At 64.1% G+C, this 16,062-nt stretch overlaps 4 protein-coding genes and 1 pseudogene across 27 annotated transcripts; 2 read left to right on the forward strand and 3 right to left on the reverse strand.

The window, feature by feature from the left end:
* The first annotated feature begins 158 nt into the window (after positions 1–158).
* JMJD8 (jumonji domain containing 8) lies at positions 159–2,968 on the forward strand. Of its 6 annotated transcripts, none has more exons than XM_059037310.2 (9): positions 159–301; positions 379–477; positions 689–737; positions 815–911; positions 1,001–1,069; positions 1,166–1,285; positions 1,373–1,440; positions 1,518–1,647; positions 1,730–2,968. In XM_059037310.2, the coding sequence occupies exons 1-9, from the start codon at positions 210–212 to the stop codon at positions 1,744–1,746; spliced, it is 741 nt and encodes a 246-aa protein (XP_058893293.1). In that variant the 5' UTR covers positions 159–209; the 3' UTR covers positions 1,747–2,968. The 6 variants fall into 6 exon arrangements, with proteins under 6 accessions (XP_058893293.1, XP_066869072.1, XP_058893290.1 ...); XM_059037307.2 differs by having other exon boundaries at positions 160–301; positions 1,373–1,422; positions 1,518–1,652; XM_059037306.2 differs by having other exon boundaries at positions 161–301; positions 1,518–1,652.
* On the reverse strand, positions 1,859–4,748 carry STUB1 (STIP1 homology and U-box containing protein 1). Its single transcript, XM_059037305.2, has 7 exons — positions 3,997–4,748; positions 3,282–3,480; positions 3,028–3,193; positions 2,740–2,827; positions 2,527–2,583; positions 2,322–2,438; positions 1,859–2,244 (listed from the first exon to the last, which is right to left on the reverse strand). Exons 1-7 carry the CDS (start codon positions 4,153–4,155, stop codon positions 2,119–2,121), a joined length of 912 nt encoding a protein of 303 aa, XP_058893288.1. The 5' UTR covers positions 4,156–4,748; the 3' UTR covers positions 1,859–2,118.
* On the forward strand, positions 4,404–5,842 carry LOC131740918 (uncharacterized; annotated as a pseudogene).
* A 216-nt stretch (positions 5,843–6,058) lies between these two features.
* On the reverse strand, positions 6,059–8,703 carry RHBDL1 (rhomboid like 1). Of its 5 annotated transcripts, none has more exons than XM_059037105.2 (8): positions 8,567–8,703; positions 7,959–8,117; positions 7,522–7,746; positions 7,289–7,437; positions 7,048–7,160; positions 6,873–6,973; positions 6,729–6,789; positions 6,059–6,654 (listed from the first exon to the last, which is right to left on the reverse strand). In XM_059037105.2, exons 1-8 carry the CDS (start codon positions 8,603–8,605, stop codon positions 6,383–6,385), a joined length of 1,119 nt encoding a protein of 372 aa, XP_058893088.1. In that variant the 5' UTR covers positions 8,606–8,703; the 3' UTR covers positions 6,059–6,382. The 5 variants fall into 5 exon arrangements, with proteins under 5 accessions (XP_058893088.1, XP_066869068.1, XP_058893087.1 ...); XM_067012967.1 differs by having other exon boundaries at positions 7,522–7,695; positions 7,959–8,120; XM_059037104.2 differs by having other exon boundaries at positions 7,959–8,120.
* Positions 8,704–10,320: 1,617 nt separating this feature from the next.
* Positions 10,321–16,036, reverse strand: RHOT2 (ras homolog family member T2). Of its 15 annotated transcripts, none has more exons than XM_059037376.2 (19): positions 15,810–16,036; positions 15,638–15,696; positions 15,458–15,539; positions 15,331–15,374; positions 14,375–14,428; positions 13,831–13,883; positions 13,644–13,752; positions 13,447–13,548; positions 13,276–13,374; positions 13,039–13,147; positions 12,825–12,945; positions 12,537–12,621; positions 12,318–12,460; positions 12,133–12,233; positions 11,917–12,047; positions 11,741–11,821; positions 11,508–11,630; positions 11,214–11,416; positions 10,321–10,931 (listed from the first exon to the last, which is right to left on the reverse strand). In XM_059037376.2, the coding sequence occupies exons 1-19, from the start codon at positions 15,844–15,846 to the stop codon at positions 10,805–10,807; spliced, it is 1,863 nt and encodes a 620-aa protein (XP_058893359.1). In that variant the 5' UTR covers positions 15,847–16,036; the 3' UTR covers positions 10,321–10,804. The 15 variants fall into 15 exon arrangements, with proteins under 15 accessions (XP_058893359.1, XP_066869061.1, XP_066869059.1 ...); XM_067012960.1 differs by having other exon boundaries at positions 13,039–13,114; positions 15,638–15,691; positions 15,810–16,033; XM_067012958.1 differs by having other exon boundaries at positions 15,638–15,691; positions 15,810–16,033.
* Between the last annotated feature and the right edge of the window lie 26 nt (positions 16,037–16,062).

Below are 16,062 nucleotides of genomic sequence, written 5' to 3' on the forward strand. Positions count from 1 at the left end.
CAGTCCAGTCCCCGCGCGGGCGACTCTGGTGGGCGGGTGGCAGTGTGTCCACAGGAGCTGGCAGTAGCCAATAGCAGCTCTTGGCGCCACCTTCGTCCCACCTTCCGGAAGTGCCCCCTCTTTCCAGGACGGGCCAAAGGAAGCCGCTTCCGGGAGCCGGCCTGTTGCCACGACGACGAAGCTCCCGGCATGCCTCGCAGCGGCGGGCTATGGCGTTGGGGGTGCGGCTACTCCTGTTGCTCGTGCTCTGGACGCTGGCGGTTCCGGCCCGGAGTCTCCGGGAGGCAGGCGACGGAGGGTGGTGAGCAGTGCCGGGCGGCAGGGCGGAGCGGGGCGCGCGGCGGGGCGGCCAAGGGCACTGACCAGCCGTGTCGGCAGGCGGCGGCCCGGGCTGGGGACACCGGCGGCCGTGGCAGAGGAGGAACGCTGCACCGTAGAGCGCCGGGCCGACCTCAGCTACGCCGAGTTCGTGCAGCGGTAACTGCGTCCTCTTGTGTGGCCACACCTCCCACGCCCGAAAACCCTGTGGCTCCGTCACCCTGCACCGCTGAGGCCGCGCACTGGTCGCTGGCCCGTCCTCCCGGACCTCCTTAGTCCGCTTCCCCTTGAGCTCGTGCGAGTGCGTGTGGGCGGGGGCGGAGGATGGGCGCGGGTCAGACTGAGGCCGTGATTCCGCCTTTTCTTCTAGTTATGCCTTTTCCAGACCTGTCATTCTGCAGGGGCTCACTGACAACTCGGTGAGTGCTCACGCTCCTCGCGACCACCACTTGCCCGTGCTGAGCTTGGCCCCTGAGTACTTTCTCTGCCCCCGCAGAGGTTCCGGGACCTGTGCTCCCGTCAAAGGCTTCTGGCCTTGTTTGGGGACAGCGTGGTCCGGTTGAGTACTGCCAACACCTACTCCTACCAGAAAGGTGAGCTGCCCCACCCTGCAGCCCAGCCTGCTTGCCAGCATCCTGAAGGCAGCACCAACCAGTCCTGACCAACCCCTTTCAAACTGCAGTGGACCTGCCCTTTCAGGAGTATGTGGAGCAGATGCTGCACCCCCAGGACCCCTTCTCCATGGGCAATGGTGAGCCAGATGGGTGGCCATGGGGTGGGGGGTGGGGTGACTTAGGAGTACCTAGGTGCCAAGATCCCTGCATCCTCCTGTGTTTTCTGCTGTCAGACACCCTGTACTTCTTTGGGGACAATAACTTCACGGAATGGGCATCACTCTTTAGGCACTATTCTCCACCTCCATTCAGCCTGCTAGGTACCATTCCTGCTTATAGCTTTGGAATTGCAGGTGGGTGCCCTGCAGGACCAGGGGACTTGGGAACTGGGTGGGGGAGGATTAGGCTTGGTAACCAGCTGCTCATAACTCACCACACAGGTGCCGGCTCTGGGGTGCCCTTCCACTGGCACGGGCCCGGGTTCTCAGAGGTGATCTATGGCCGAAAGGTCAGCACAGGGTGGGGCTGAGATTTTGGGTTCACTGACCATAGCACAAAGAGTGACCTTGCTGCTCCCACCCTCAGCGCTGGTTCCTGTACCCTCCTGCGAAGACACCTGAATTCCACCCCAACAAGACCACACTGGCCTGGCTCCGGGACACATACCCGGCCCTGGCACTATCTGCACGGCCCCTGGAATGCACCATCCATGCTGGTGAGGTCAGTGGCTGGCAGACGGGCCAGCCTGGGCTGGGCCAAGGGCCCCCAACCAATCCCTGTGTCGCCCCCACTCCCAGGTGCTGTATTTCCCTGACCGATGGTGGCACGCCACACTCAACCTCGACACCAGCGTCTTCATCTCTACCTTTCTCAGCTAGCCAAAGGGGATGGCTGGGGAGCCCGTCGCACACCAGCACATGCCCCTATAGTGCTCACAGATTTTATTACAGGGACAGAGGTGGCAGTGGCAGCCTCAGCCCAGCCTACTCTCACCCGCTGTTTCTGGCCCAGAAGGGGGATGGGGGAGGCTCATGACCCAGCAGAACTGATGGGGGTGGGCTTGGGGACACCAGGACAGGGATCTAGGGACACAAACTATGTACAGTGGCTAGAGACTACTGCCCAAGGCCCTCCTGAGCCAGGGTACTGGGCAAGGCGGGTGAGTGGCTCCCACACCCGCCCTGCCTCAGTAGTCCTCCACCCAGCCATTCTCGGAGATGAACGCGTCAATGACCTCTTTCATGGCCAGGTTGGGAATGAGCTGTTCCTGCGTCAGGGGGCTCCGAGTCACAGGGTCAAAATGGCCCACACGCTGCAGTGACAACAGAATCAGAATTAGGAGGTGCTCAGTGGGTGTGGGTCCTGCTCCCAACTCCCATGGGCCCTCACCTGCAGGTGCTCCTCAATGTCCTTGCGGTCGTAGGTGATACCACTGGGTGTGATACAGGGTTCCCGCATCAGCTCAAAGCTGATCTTGCCACACAGGTAGTCGGGTATATCTCGCTTCTGCAGCACACAGTGTCAGGTCAGGGGCTGGGAAGGGGCACTGCTCTGACTCCTGCTACCCACAGACCCCAGAAGACAGACAGCTCACCTTTCTTTTCTCGTCTACCTGGGAGAAAAGCTCATCCATGTCTGCCAAGTACTTGTCCTGCAAAGAACCAAGCAGCTATATGTGGGCCTGACACCCCATCTCCCTTCCCCAGGCACCGAGACACACAGACCCAGCAGGAGCCAGGGGCACCTCACGTCCGTCACACGCATGCAAATACACACAGGACCCACACTTGGGCTGGGGCACCCTCACATGCTTGGCCTCAATGCAGGCCTGCTGGGCCCGGAGGTGGCCATCGTCCTCATCACCCTCATGGTTCCGCTGACACTCTTCCAGCTCCCTGGAGGTTGACCAAAAGCTGATCAGAGATGGGTCTGGCCAGGATGTCAGACTCCACTCCAATCTTAGGCTCATTCAGGCCTCATTCCCCTCCATCTCCTGCATGCCAGAGCTGGCCTTCAATAAATGATTGTGTTCACGACTCAGAGTTAACCTAAAAGTGGTGACTTCCGGGGGGCGCCTGTCATCACCACAGCCCACCTCTCACGCTCGGCCACAATGAGCTGTGTGAGGTAAGAGTGCAGCTCGTTCTCCTGGTGGATGCGCCGCTCCTCAATGCTGTTCCAGCGCTTCTTCTTCGCGATGCGCAGAGCACTGGGGATGTCGTCCCCAAAGTTGAGCCGCTGCTCCTTGGCCAGGTTGTAGGCTGGAGGAATAGAGGATTTGGATAAACCTCCAGCCAGTCCACCCGCCTGGTCCCAGGCACCCTGGCACCAGCCAGCCTGTAAGCCCACCTCGCTGCAGGTTGGCAATAGCCTCATCATAGCTCTCCATCTCCAACTGGCATTGCCCCAGGAAGAAGTGTGCCTTCACAGACTGCCCGTCCAGCTCCAGGGCGCGCCGGCAGTCAGCCAGGGCTTGCTCATGCTGCTGCATCTTCAGGTAGCACAATGCCCGGTTGGTGTAATACACCGCCACCAAGGGATTTCGGGTCTGGAGAACAAGAGCAGACCAGCCAGCGTGAGGGAGTGAGCTCAGCCTACCCCTCTGTCCCAGCTTGAAGCCCATACCTAGAATCAAGACACTACAGGTTTCTCAGCTTCCAAGCCTCTGGGTTCTGAGGGAGGGTGGAGCCTACTTGAGCCCACCCTCTGGACTCCAATGAGTCTTGTGAAGGGAGCTTTTCCAGATCTGTGGAAATCACCAGCTTTGGGCTTGAACTCCTCAAGGGGCAAGGGTCCCTGGCCCCCAGCCGAGTGGGCCTCAAGCACTCTGAAGCTCCCACCCGCCACAGTTCTGTGGCAACCAGCACTGGCTCGGGAGCCGTGGCCTTGGCCCCTTTGGAACAAGATCATCACTGAGTTATCAGAGCCCAAGCACCACCTCCCTCCGAAAGTTGGGCGGGGGCGGCCAGACAGGGGCTCCAGGGAGGACGCGGAGGCGAAGCAGCAGTCCGGCCCCTCCCCTGGCTCGGACGCCGGCCCCCTCCCGCGGGGCGGGCGCACTCACGATGGCGCGGCCATAGCAGGCCGCCGCCTCCGGGTACTTGCGGCCCACGAAGAGCCGGTTGCCCTGCTCCTTGAGCTCCTGCGCGCTCGGGCTCTTTTCCGGGCTGCCGCCGCCGGCGCTCAGCCGCGCGCCGCCCTCCTTCTCCTCCTTGCCCTTCATGGCGCCGCGCGGCACGGCCTGGGCTCCGCTCCCAGGCTCCGCGGCGGGCCCGCCCTACGCCCGCAGCCGGAGCCCGCGATCCGCTCGGGCCCGGTCCAGCGTTCCGCCACCGGAACTTCCGGCCGTGCAGGTGGGCGGGGTCAGCGGGAAGGATGGTCCGCAGGCGGGCGGGGCCGCGCGTGCACCAGACGCGAGGCGGAGGCGGGGGCGCGGCAGGCGGGGGAGCATGCGCTCGCGGAGACGCGACGCGCGGCGTCTGAGGGCTGAGAAGCGCCGAGGTCGTAGGGGCTGGAGCCTGCTGGGGCGCTCCGACGCCCCGCCCCCGAGGCTCCGCCCAGGCGCGTGGGGATGGCAGCTGCCCACGGGCTCTGGGGTTGTGAGGACCCCAGCAGCTGGGCCGCCGTCCTGGGGTGCCACGGGGAAGTGCTGCAGGCGCGCGCGAGCCCCCAATGGCGGCTGGAAAACCCTGGAGCGATGGTAGGGCAGTGGGGACATCAGGCGGGCTCGCCGACCCCCGTGGCTCGGATTCCCCGTCACCGCCCTTTCCTAGGTATCGAGAGTTGCCCGCGGCCATCGAGGGCCGGGCGGAGAAGCACGTGACACGCGACGAGCTAGAGCAACTGCTGGCGTGGAAACTGATGGTGAGGAGCTTCCCACGTGGGGGACGGAGCCTTCCGGGGCGGGACGTAGCGCCGTGGGCGTGGCTCCCTCCTGGGGGCGGGCCCTCACGCTTTGGGGCGGGGGCGGGGGCGGGGGCGGGGCCCGGGCCCGGGGCCCCCCCGGAACCCCCTAGCGAGGTCCACCAGCCATGACCCCAGACCCGACCTGGCCACCGGGGGGCCGCTTTCGGCCGCGCCTGCAGCAGCTCGTGACCGCCGACTCCCCGGAGCTGGTGGTGCAACGCTCGGCCGCCGCCTTCCGTCTCCTGCCAGATGTTAACGCAGCGGTCACGGAATTGTGCGCCCTCCGGGGCGTGGGCCCGACTATCACCTCGCGTTAGTAGGGAGAGCTGGGCGTCCCCCCGGCGAGGTCGTGGGCGGGACCTGGCGTGTTAGTGGCCTTATCTGTGAAATGGCCAGATAGCCAGATACATGACACCGAGAGTTGTTGGGAATGGCAGCCCCACGCCAAGGTGGGGCTGAGTGCTGTCCATTTACTTCCCGCAGCAGTCCTGGCTTCCAGAGCTCTCGAGGTAGCAGCCTTCATGTCTGAGGAGGCAGTGGCCGCAGTGCCCGGTCTGCCAGCCCTACAGGGCACCCTGAAGCACTACCTGCTCTACCTGGGCCGGGTGCAGGAGTGTGCCACAGCCCTGAGCCAAGGTGTAGTCTGTTGGCGGCCAAGGAGGGCATCCAGGGACTCTGGTGAGGGTGATGTGCAGAGTTATCCAGCAGGGTAGGGTGACTGGTGCCTTTGAGCCCCAGACTCCCTCTGCCCCTCCCCAGGCAGTGCCTCAGGCAGTGGACCCCTCACCGTGTGGAGACAGCACTGTGGATTTGGGCTGTAGGGCAGAAGCTGTGCCCTGACCTGCTGCCTAACCTCGGTCCCAGCCTGGCCACCCCTGAGGACACCAGGCTAGCCAAGAAGCACAGGACCCAGGCCTACTGACTTGGCTGTGGCCCAGGGCTTGCACACCTACCCTGTGATCTCAGGCCACAAGTCTTTGGACAGGGGGCTGGCTGCTGTAGGAGCTCAATAAATGCTTGCTGAACTCAAACCTGACTATGAGGCCCATGACCCTTCCCAGGGGCTCCCATCTCCCATACAGAGACACCTCATGCTGGGTGCAGAAAAGCAAGGGTGAAGCCCAGGCTGCTGCTTGTGTGGAGGGAAGGACCCTCACAGTTTGATCAGTGAGTTGGGCGGAGACCAGCCCAGCCCGCAGTGCCCCAGTACACCCACCTGGTGCTGTGTAAAATATTTATTCATTCTCCAAAAAGGCTCAGACTGCAAGTCTCATGGGAGAGGCCAGGGCAGGGTCTCCTCTGGGGCCACCCTTGGGGACCTCCATCACTCAGCCCAGTCCAGCAGTCCTATCCCTCCAGGCCTGGGAGGGGGCGGCCAGGGCTGGTATAAGGCTTGGCCTGGAATCAGTGGGCCACAGGGGCCACCTGCACCCATCAGGAAGAAGCAGCCTCAAGACATACACTCACAGAGAACAAACATGCAGGCCTCCCTAGTGGCTGGCCCACGGATGCTGCACCCTGGCTGGTGTGGCCCTGGGAACTCGTCAGGGCGGCGGGGGAATGTGGGCACCCAGCAGGTCGTAGGCAAAGATGTTCCAGAAGATGGCGAAGAGCAGGAAGGTGCCATAGGCAAGCAGCACCACCCACCAGCCACACTGGTCTCGCAGGCGCTCCTCATAGCTGCGCAGGATGGTCAGGCCCATGCTGACACCCACCACCGCGCCCGCCAGGTGTGCCATGAAGCTGGGCTGTGGGCCCGAGGCAGGCAGTGGCGGGGAGAAGCGCAGCCACACGGCCCGGCCCACCTCGGAGCTCACTACAGAGAGAGGCAGCAGGTGAGAGGCACCCTAGCCATAGGCTGAGACCCCTCCACCCTGGCTCCCTACTTACTGCACACCAGGGCCAGCACCATCCTCAGCAGCTTGTAGGGACATCTCATCCCAGCCCAGTTCTGATGGGGTGTGAATAAAAAAGGCTGTGAGGGAGGCCTTATAGGCCCCTCCCCGCACCCCGCCACAGGGGCTGCCCCGTTACCATGACGACATTGGCCAGGTGTGCAGAGCACAGGGCGTAGACCCCGCCGGAGCCCCCCACCACAGGGGCCCGCATGTCAGTAATGGAGACGGTCAGGGAGCCTGTGTGAGCAAGGGGAGAGCCGTGAGGGTGAGGCCCACCGGTGAGGTGGCCAGGGCGCACACACCTGCCTCACCTGCCAGCACACCAGCCAGGTAGAGCAGGCTGATGCGGAGCAGGCCATGCACCATCTCCAGGGGCACCCCGATCATCAGCTGCAGGAGTGCGTTGAATCCCAGCTGCTCCAGCCTAGCCATATGGGGCAAATGGGTGTGAAGGGTGGGGTCCGCCAGGGGGCTACCAGCCCCCTGCCCCCACCTCGAGAGGCTGAGCCCTCCCGATCCAATCTGAGGGGTGCCAGAGGTGGGCCCACTCACCCAACATGCATGAACATGTAGGTGAGAAAGCGCCAGGCCCGAGCACGGTGGCCAGGGTGGTATATGAGGGGGCTTTTCATGTACTCGGGGTGGTAGGTCTGCAGCACCCACTTGTTGAGACGGGCACCGTAGCACAGGAACACGATGATCTGGGAGGGAGAAGCGTTGGAGCCAGGCAAGACCAGGAATGAGGGAGGCTCCTGGGGTGGTGGGTGGTGGACGGGCAGGCCCACCTGGGCAAGGGTAACCGAAGCCATGAACACGGGGGGTGGGCAGCTGCGGTGCCGGTAGAAGTACCAGTGGCGGTCCACCTCCCGGGGCAGGATCTCGTAGGCCACGTAGCGCACGAACCGCTTGTAGACACCCAGGCCTGGCTCGTCCAGCAGCCCGTCCTGGGGCAGTGCCCGCTGTCCATTGGTGATGGCCCGCTTGAAGCTGCTTGAGCGCTTGCTGCTGATCTGGGGGGCGGGGCCTAGGCATAGGCCACCATACTCCCCCCATGGCCGCCCCTCCTGAGTGGTCCACCCAGCTCATCACAGGGTCTGAGGCCCTGCCCCATGGCTATAGCCCTCCCCGATGGGAAGGGCAGGGAGGAGGGGCCACCTGCCCAACCCACTCCAACCAGGGCACTGCGCCCACACCCCAGCTGCCCACCCACTGTGGCACTGACCAGGTCCACCAGCTCCTGGTAGCAGACCTGGCCCCGCTCGTTGCTCTGGGCCAGGGCCACCAGCATGTCCAGTTTGGCCGGGTCCAGGGGCAGCTCATGGCGGTGCACCAGGCCAGCGAAGGTGTCCGCACCGATGAAGCCAGTGTTCTCAGGGTCCAGCTGCTGGGGTCGGGGGGCCAGCGGCCAAGGTCTGAGGGTGGGCTGGGCCCCACGACCACAGGGCTGAGCCACATCAGGCATGAGAGGCAGGCTCCGAGCACCCTGGGTCCAGGCCCCTGTGCCCACATGGTCCCAGGAGCTAGCTGTAGGCACCAGTACCTAGGTACCCAGTCTCCAGCCCCGCTAGCTCTCCAGCGGTCTCCCCACCTCATTTCTGCCTTGCCCATCCTGGAAGGGTAGGGCCAAGGTCTGAGGGCAATCACCAACTCTCTTGCCCCTCCCCAAGCGCCCTAGTGTGGCTCGCCCTTTCCTGGGGTCTCATGCAGGGGGCCAAGGTCGTGCAGGGAAGGGGCTGCGCTGAGGGTCTCAGAGCTCCGTCCCCCCGGCCCACCCAAGGGCGGAGGGCCGGCAACGGGGGCGGTGCCGGCGCCCCCCACCTCTCCACGCACCTGCTCCTGGATAAGCTGCAGCAGCGAGCTCCTGTCCATAGAGCCAGGCCGGGCCGGGGGCCGGGGGCCGGGGGCCGGGGTCGGCGGCCGCGGCCGGGAGGGGCTTCTCTGCGGACTACTCCGCTCCGCCCCGGCCCTCCGGCTCCGCCCACTCCGCTCGGCGCCGCGTCACGGAGCCGCCTGCCCCCGCCGCACACGCCGCCGCTGCCAGCCCAGCCACTCGCGGTCAGGACACGCGCGCGCCCCGCACGCGGACGTGCCCGGGTAGGAACGGCGCGGGGCGCTTGGCTCCAGTGCCAGCGCCCCCACCCCCACCCGGGCTGCAGCTGTTCGTCCCGCGGGGCAGCAGTCGGGAAACTGAGTCACGCGCGGCACGCAAGCTCCTTCTGCGCACACCCCTTTGCCCCGGGCTGGGCCTCAGCGCCGATACCACCTCCTCGGGGAAGGCTTCAGGGAACAACCCACTGCTGGGGACTCCCCCCGCCGGGCTCCGTGAAGGCACCTCCCTCCCTGCCAGACATGCTTAACCGTCCTGGCAACAAGGCTCCACGGCCCCAGCGGCGAGCACTGAAGCCAACAGGGCAACTAGCAGGGTTGAAGGAGGTCCCTGCAGCAGGCCCTGCTCAGTGGGTGGGGACCAACACAACTTGGGCTGGAGGTTCCTGACTACTCCTGTGGCCAGAGTGCTAAACTAACCCATGGACATGGGGGTGGGCAGAGCCCCCAATGGACAAGGCCCCAGCTGGGATGGCGAGGAGCCCTACTTCCCAGGGAGGACAGTAGACCCCCTACAATAAGGAAGGTGACAGGCTAGGGGAATGTGTAACCATAGCAACCCCTGACAGCACCGCTCAGAACGCCTGTGCAGCTGAGCCTCAGGACAGATGCAGCAGCTAGAAGTAGCATCCTGCCCTGCCCAGCTTTAGTAAGAACTACACCAGGGGTCCTCAGGTCACTGGAGTTGGGGGGCCAGCGGGATGGTTGAGACAACTTCAGGGTGTGACCCCCCCAGCCCCTACTGGGTTAGGCCTGAGCATCCCCTGCCGAGGAGGCAGCTCCCCCGCCTCTAGAAACAGCTTGTCAGGGCTTGGGGAGGGGCCCTGGCCTAAAGGCCTGCCTTGAAAAGAATGACTAATTACAGGAAGCAGAGGGGGTACTTGTGTGTGGCCAAGGTCCTCCACTCAAGCACACCACATACTGCCTCTGCTCCACGCCCAGAATGCACGCCAGAGTGAGCACCTAAACTCCAAGCTGAGCCCCCTCCTCAGCCCGAGAAAGGTTCTCTGTCCCCTTGTCCTTAGGCTGGAGCTCTGGCTGTCTCCTGCCCAGTGGGAGGGGCAGAGGCCTCTGGGTGGGGTGTGAGAAACAGGGCAGCTCCCCCAGACCAGGGCCACCTCACACACCAAGACATTTCAGCACATCCCAGAACCCCAGATCCTCAGCACACCTCAGCCAACCTGACAGGATGCTGAGGTTTGGGTACTGGATACACCTGGCTGTGGGGAGGGGTCACATCAGGGGGTCCTCAGGTATCAGGCCCCCTCCAGCCTCTAACCCTCAGGCCAGCATGGACCTCAATGGACCTAAAGGCTCTGAGGCTGCAGCTGGGCCATACCCTGGCCTGAGACCTCAGGATGGTGACCCAGAGAGGAGGCGGGGGTGGGGGGTCAGGAGTAACATTCCCAGCCCACAACCAGACCAAGGACATGTTTTAGTTAATTCAAGAAGTCATCCTCAGAAAGCAGGACCCAATATGGAAAAGACACAAGTGAAGTTTAATCAGGAAACCCAATCTCATACATCTTCTGGGAGAGGCACAGCCCTGGACCTGTCTTCAGATTGGGGGATGGGGGCGTGCACAATGATCCAGCCATTTCTTGCCTCCACGCCCCTGCCTTTGGCCCAAGGCCCTGCCTTCTTACCCCCTTCATACCCTCTGGCCACATGGGACCAGGAAGGAGAAGTGGAGCCCTGAGAATTCGGGTCTGGGGTCACTGACTTCCTCACCCACACCTCCTGGTCCCTCCAACACACGATGCCCACAGAAGAGGGTCATGCCCGGCACCTGCAGCAAGGCCGGACACAGGCTGCTGGGAGCCGTGGCCACCCTCGGGGTTGAGGCAGGGGTGGGGCAGCAGGTGGACTGTCCTCAGGAGGAAAGTTGAGAGGGTCTCCATCCCCTCCCAAGCAAGTGGCCCCACACCAGCACCCTGAGATCAGACTGCGGGGTCTGTGGCCTCATCGGCTCTTCACCAGGACCCTGTAGAGTGAGAAGCTGAGAACGGCAGCAACGGCAGCCCCGACGGCCCCCAGCGCCACCTGGAGCCAGAAGGAGGTGGCGTGCAGCTCCCCGTGGACAAGGTGTCTGCAGGAGAGAGGGGAGTCTTGCTGCTGTACACCCACCTCCGTCTCTTTCGAAGTCCCAGAGCCCCACTCAGCTGTTCCATGTCAGTGCCCAGCATGGCAGGACCCCCAGACGAGAGGGCAGCCTGTGAGGCCAGGCCCCGAGGGCCCCGCCTGGGCATCGGCACGGGAACCAAGGCCCACCCTGCAACCTTGACTGACTCCAGTCCTGACACCACAGCTGTGCCACTCTCCTGGGACAGGGAGGGGTCTCCCACACAGGGACTTCGATCCTGGTACCCACGGGAAGGCGGCCATGGTGGCGAGCTGGGTGAAGATGGCCGCACGGGGCTCGGCTGGGCCGGCACAAGAGAACAGGGCAGGGGCGGGCAACCGGTGCCTACGGCAGAACTCAGTCGGTGACAGACCAGGCAGCAAGACGCCTTCGGGCAAGTCAGCCTTGGAGGAGACGAAGAGGCAGGGAATCTGCCTGTCCATGTAGTGGCGCTGCAGGGGGAAGGGCCATGTGAGTGTGCTGGGGGACACCTGCCCACAGCCCTGCTACACAGCAGGGCCCCCAGGGTGGGCGGGACCTTGCCTTGTAGACACTGGCACACAGCGAGAAGGACCTTGGGTGGCTACTGTCAAACATCAAGCAGGCGATGTCACAGGTGGCGTCGGCCGAGGCGGTCAGGAGGCTGTCTGCACCCACCTCACACAGCTGAACAGAAAAGGTGGCCTCAGAGGGGCACAGGCTAGGTCTCCCAGCTGCATTGGGCGGCTCCCTCAGCGTGCAGGCTCTAGGCCTACCCTGGGGACCCCCGCACTCACGATCAGATACTTCTCCTGTCCGTTGACCTGCACGGTGTCGATGGTGTAGGCAGAGGACTCCCCAGCAGGCTCCCCAGCATCCTGGTGCAGAGGAGGGACGCCCTGAAGCTCACTGCTCGGACTCTTTACAGAACCCCTGCCCCCCAGGTCCACGCACAGCACACACGGACACTCACCCCCAGGCCATGGCCGAGGAAAGCCTGCAGGAAGGAGGACTTGCCCACTCCGCGGGCCCCCACCACCTTGCACAAGAAAACGTTTCTCTGCGTTTGTCCCTTCTCCTGGTCCAGCCTCTTCTCCCGGGTGACTGTGGGCAGGGGGCAAGGATGAACATGAGGGAGGGGCTGCCGGGGAGGCACTGGCTGGGAGCCGGTGTGAAAGCGGGCACCCACCTGTGATGGCGTGGGCCTGGGAATCCTGCTCGCAGAGGGTGGGGAAGCCCAAGTAGCCAAGGTGCTCAAGACAGTGCTGGACGTCCAAGTAGGTCACCAGACTTCGGGACGGGAGAAATGGGGATGTGGCATTACAGCAGGGCAGAGAGTGAAGCCATGTCTCAGTGGGTGAGGGCTGCACTTACGTCCACTGGCAGAGATACCCGTGCAGGGGCAACCGACCGGCCTCGGTGCGGACCGTGCGAGGGAGCTGGGGGCCCCAGGGAGCAGCAGGAAACACGCTGAAGAGGCTCTGCAGCTCTGCTGGCGAGAGGGCGCCATCCCGGTCCTGTGGGTAGAGGAGCTGCAGTGACGTGTGCGGGTGGGAGGCCAAGGGGGGGCTCAGTGGGGCCCAGCACCCTCACCTGGTCATGCTTCTCGAACATCCTCTGCACAAACTGGTAGCCGCGGTGGTTGAGCTCGGTGCTGCATCCGGGGGGCACACGGAGCCTGCGGGTGCCGGGATGGGGGTGGGGCTGTGCACATCTCCTTGTGCTCCGCAGGGCACCTCCTCCGAACACAGGCCATCCAGGCAGGCAGAGAGTCCCCCCGCCAGGGAGAGATAACCCGATGGCCCCCAGCACAGGGTCCAGGAGCCCCAGGCCCCATCCGACACAGATGGGAGGCGAGCCCTGAGCCCGAACGCCACTCACGGTGGGCAGAGGTAGTTGGCCGTCAGCTCAAGCGAGTCGCCATAGCCAAAGCGCCTCAGGATGGTCCACGTGGTCTCGTGGCGGCCTCGCTGGATGAAGAGCGTGTTCAAGAAAAGGAAGCCTGCTCAGGAGAAGCAGAGAAGAAAGTAACACCAGGCACAGCCAGCCTTGCCCCACACCCCACGCCTGAGGTAGGCAGGGTGTCGGGCCTCACCGTCCAGGGTCAGCCGGTCATCCCGCACACCTCCTGCCACATTCTTGCTCACCACCATCTTCACGTCCTCCAGGGCCTGCGGGGCAAGAGGGTGCCCAAAGCAAGACATCTGCTTCCGAGAGAAAGTCACCATTAGTCAGCCAGCTGCCCTCTCCATCCGTCACAAGGGCAGCCGAGGCGTGGGGTGCGGCTGCTGCTGGGAGGGTGGGTACCGCCAGGAGACAGAAGGGAGCGCACCTGGAAAGCGTTGAGCTCCTGGTCACTGAGCACCTGGTCCATGTCCTGGTCTGAGAGCCTGAAGATGCGTGTGAGGGCCTGGGCGCACTCGGGCATCAGCTGTGGGGACAGTGGCTCAGCACCCCCACTGCTCCCTCCTGCTCGCCCTCCCCACCGCTGCCTTCAGCCCACCTGCTTGGCCTCAGGGTCATAGAGGGGGGCCGTGGGGTGTAGCACGGCTTTCTGTGCGTAGTAGAACAGCTCTGAGATGTTTTTCAGGTTCTTCGCCGAGCACTGGGACATGTGGGAACAGACTCAGAGATGGAGGCAGGGAGGCCCCCTGTCCTTGCCTCTGTGGTCCTGGCACCCCCGGGGCCCTGCCTGCTCACCTCCACACAGGTCTCGATCTCAGGGAACTGGCTCATGATGGGCAGCACAGCCTCCATGGAGCCCCCTGGCCGCAGGTCCGACTTGTTGCCCACCAGGATGATGGGGACCCTGGGGGAAAGACCCACGGTCACCAGGGATCAGGGAGCTTGCGGGGCCCAGCCCCCTTCCCCGAGCCCTGCCTATTACCTGGGCCCCCTCTTGGTATCCCCATTCACCAGTGGGATCCATTTAGTTCGGATCTGAAAGGTAAGACCTGGCCATGAGGATGGGGCCCTGCCCGGCCCACAGCTCCCATGTGGAACTCTCACATGGCTCGAGGAGAGAGGGGGGAGATTGAGGGCCACTGAGAGCCAAAGTCACAACCACTGGCAACAAGACCAGTGGAGAAGAGCAGCAGGCAGGTAGGACTTCATCTGATCCTAGCAGTTCCGAAACACCCACAAAAGGCCTGAGATCAGCAACTCCTCCCTCAGGCCTAAGAGATTCAGACGCAAGGCCGTCCCCGCTCTCGGCAGGAGACAGGGTCAAGGGAACTCGGGGGAAGCTTTGGGGGCCCTGGCCAGGGTGGCTCCGTGAAGCTCCCCAGTGGGGCCAGTCACGGGTACAAGTTGCCAACCCGGGTCAACTGAGCATCTGCCTGTGGTGTGTGCAGAGAACAGAGAACAGGTGGATGACCAGGCTGGGCACCAGTGACAGAAAGCTGGGATGGACAGAAAGTTCCCTCGCTCACCTTCTCAATGGTGGCCTCCTCAGACACGTCATATACCACACACACCACGTTTGCCTGTTGGGGGCAGGGAGAGGGATTGTATGGTGGGATCTGAAGCTCTCTGCTCCACTCACAAGCTGGACAGGACAGGGCTCAGAGACTGGGGAAGCCCATCCTTCCAGCTGTTCTCAGGCCGAGTCACTGGCTGTTGGCTACCCACACCTCAGGCCAGCCCTTCCCTACCCACTTCTGCTGTAGATGCCAGGCCCCAGCACTGTAGCTCTGATCAGCGAGTCCCCTGAGGGCTCAGGACACAGTCACCCTTAAACTTGACTCCTCAGCCCCAGCCTCAGCCCTTCGCTCCCTGGTCACTACGGGTAACAGCAGACAGAGAACAACAGCACAAGATGGGGGATGATGGCAACACAGTGGCTGCGGCCTGTACCCTTGCCCAGCGGCACCCCCAGGACACAGCAGATGCTGCAGGGGCAGCACCCCCACCAGAAGCTTGCTCTGGGCACAGGTCCTCCTATGCAGAGGAGAGCAGAGAGCTAGCTGTGCAGCCCACAGCCCTGGTCATGACACCCGGTGCAGCCCAGAGGCCCAGGACAGTGGACTGGGGAATGGGGGTCCTGGGCACAGGGCTGTCCAAGGAATCACTTTCAAGGACTTGGAGACTGCTCCCCAGGGTCCACCAGAAGAGGAGAGGCTAGGCACGGAGGTCTGTGGGCTGGCCAACCACACATGCAGGAGGAAGGAATAGGCCTTTCTCCTGGCTCCCAGCAGAGTGCATCACAGGGACCCCAAAGACTCTCAGTGTTAACAGGTCACAACAGAATTAGCGAGGCTGCGAACACTCTGGGCACCTTAATCCAATCCCTCAGAGAATGAAGCCGATCAAACCAGGGCAGCCATACCCCCAAGGCCTCAGCCCTGACACCCGTGCCCAGGACCCCCTTCCCCAGGACCCACTCTACCTTGTGAATCTCGTCCTCAAGCTCCTCGACTGTCTGCTCAGCCTCTGGATGGAAAAAAAAGACCCCACTGCAGACCTGCCGGAGACGCCCGCTCCCGGGCACAAGCGCGGGCGGGCGGCCTCTCTACCTGAATAATCCACGATGTGGGTGGGCACCTTCTCTGGGGTGACGTCCGCGGGAATGGTGATCTCTTCCGCCCGTGGGGGGACCTGGGGCAGACGCGGCCGTGAGGACAGCCGGGAAGGGTGCAGGGCGGCGGCTCCCGGACTTGGGCCCTTCTTGGGCGCGGGGGCGCGCTCGGCCTTACCTCCTCAGGGAACTCCTCGCCCACCAGCGACAGGATCAGCGACGTCTTCCCCACCTGGGCTGCGCGGGGCGGCGCGGTCAGTGCGGCAGCCAAGGTCGCGGCGCCTCTCCCCACCCCGGCCCCAAGATCCCCGACCAGGCTCGACCCCGGCCCGACCCAGGCGCCTACCTACCCTCGCCCAGCAGCAGGATGCGCACGTCCCGCTTCATGCTGGCCGCCGGGACCTGCAGCCCGACCCCGGTGCAGGCCCGACCCCCGCCCACGACCGCGACCCGGACCCGCGCTGTAGCTACGCCCGCACTTCCGGCCCCCGCCCGCGCCGCCGCACTAGCGAGACGGGTGGGCCAGACCGGCCTAGCAGCCCGGCGGCGCCACCGCGTGGGCGCGCCGGGCACTGCCGGCGCCGCGCCGGCCAGGGGGGCGGC

This window comes from Kogia breviceps, chromosome 14, assembly GCF_026419965.1.
Source record: "Kogia breviceps isolate mKogBre1 chromosome 14, mKogBre1 haplotype 1, whole genome shotgun sequence".
NCBI classification, from domain to species: Eukaryota; Metazoa; Chordata; class Mammalia; order Artiodactyla; family Physeteridae; genus Kogia; species Kogia breviceps.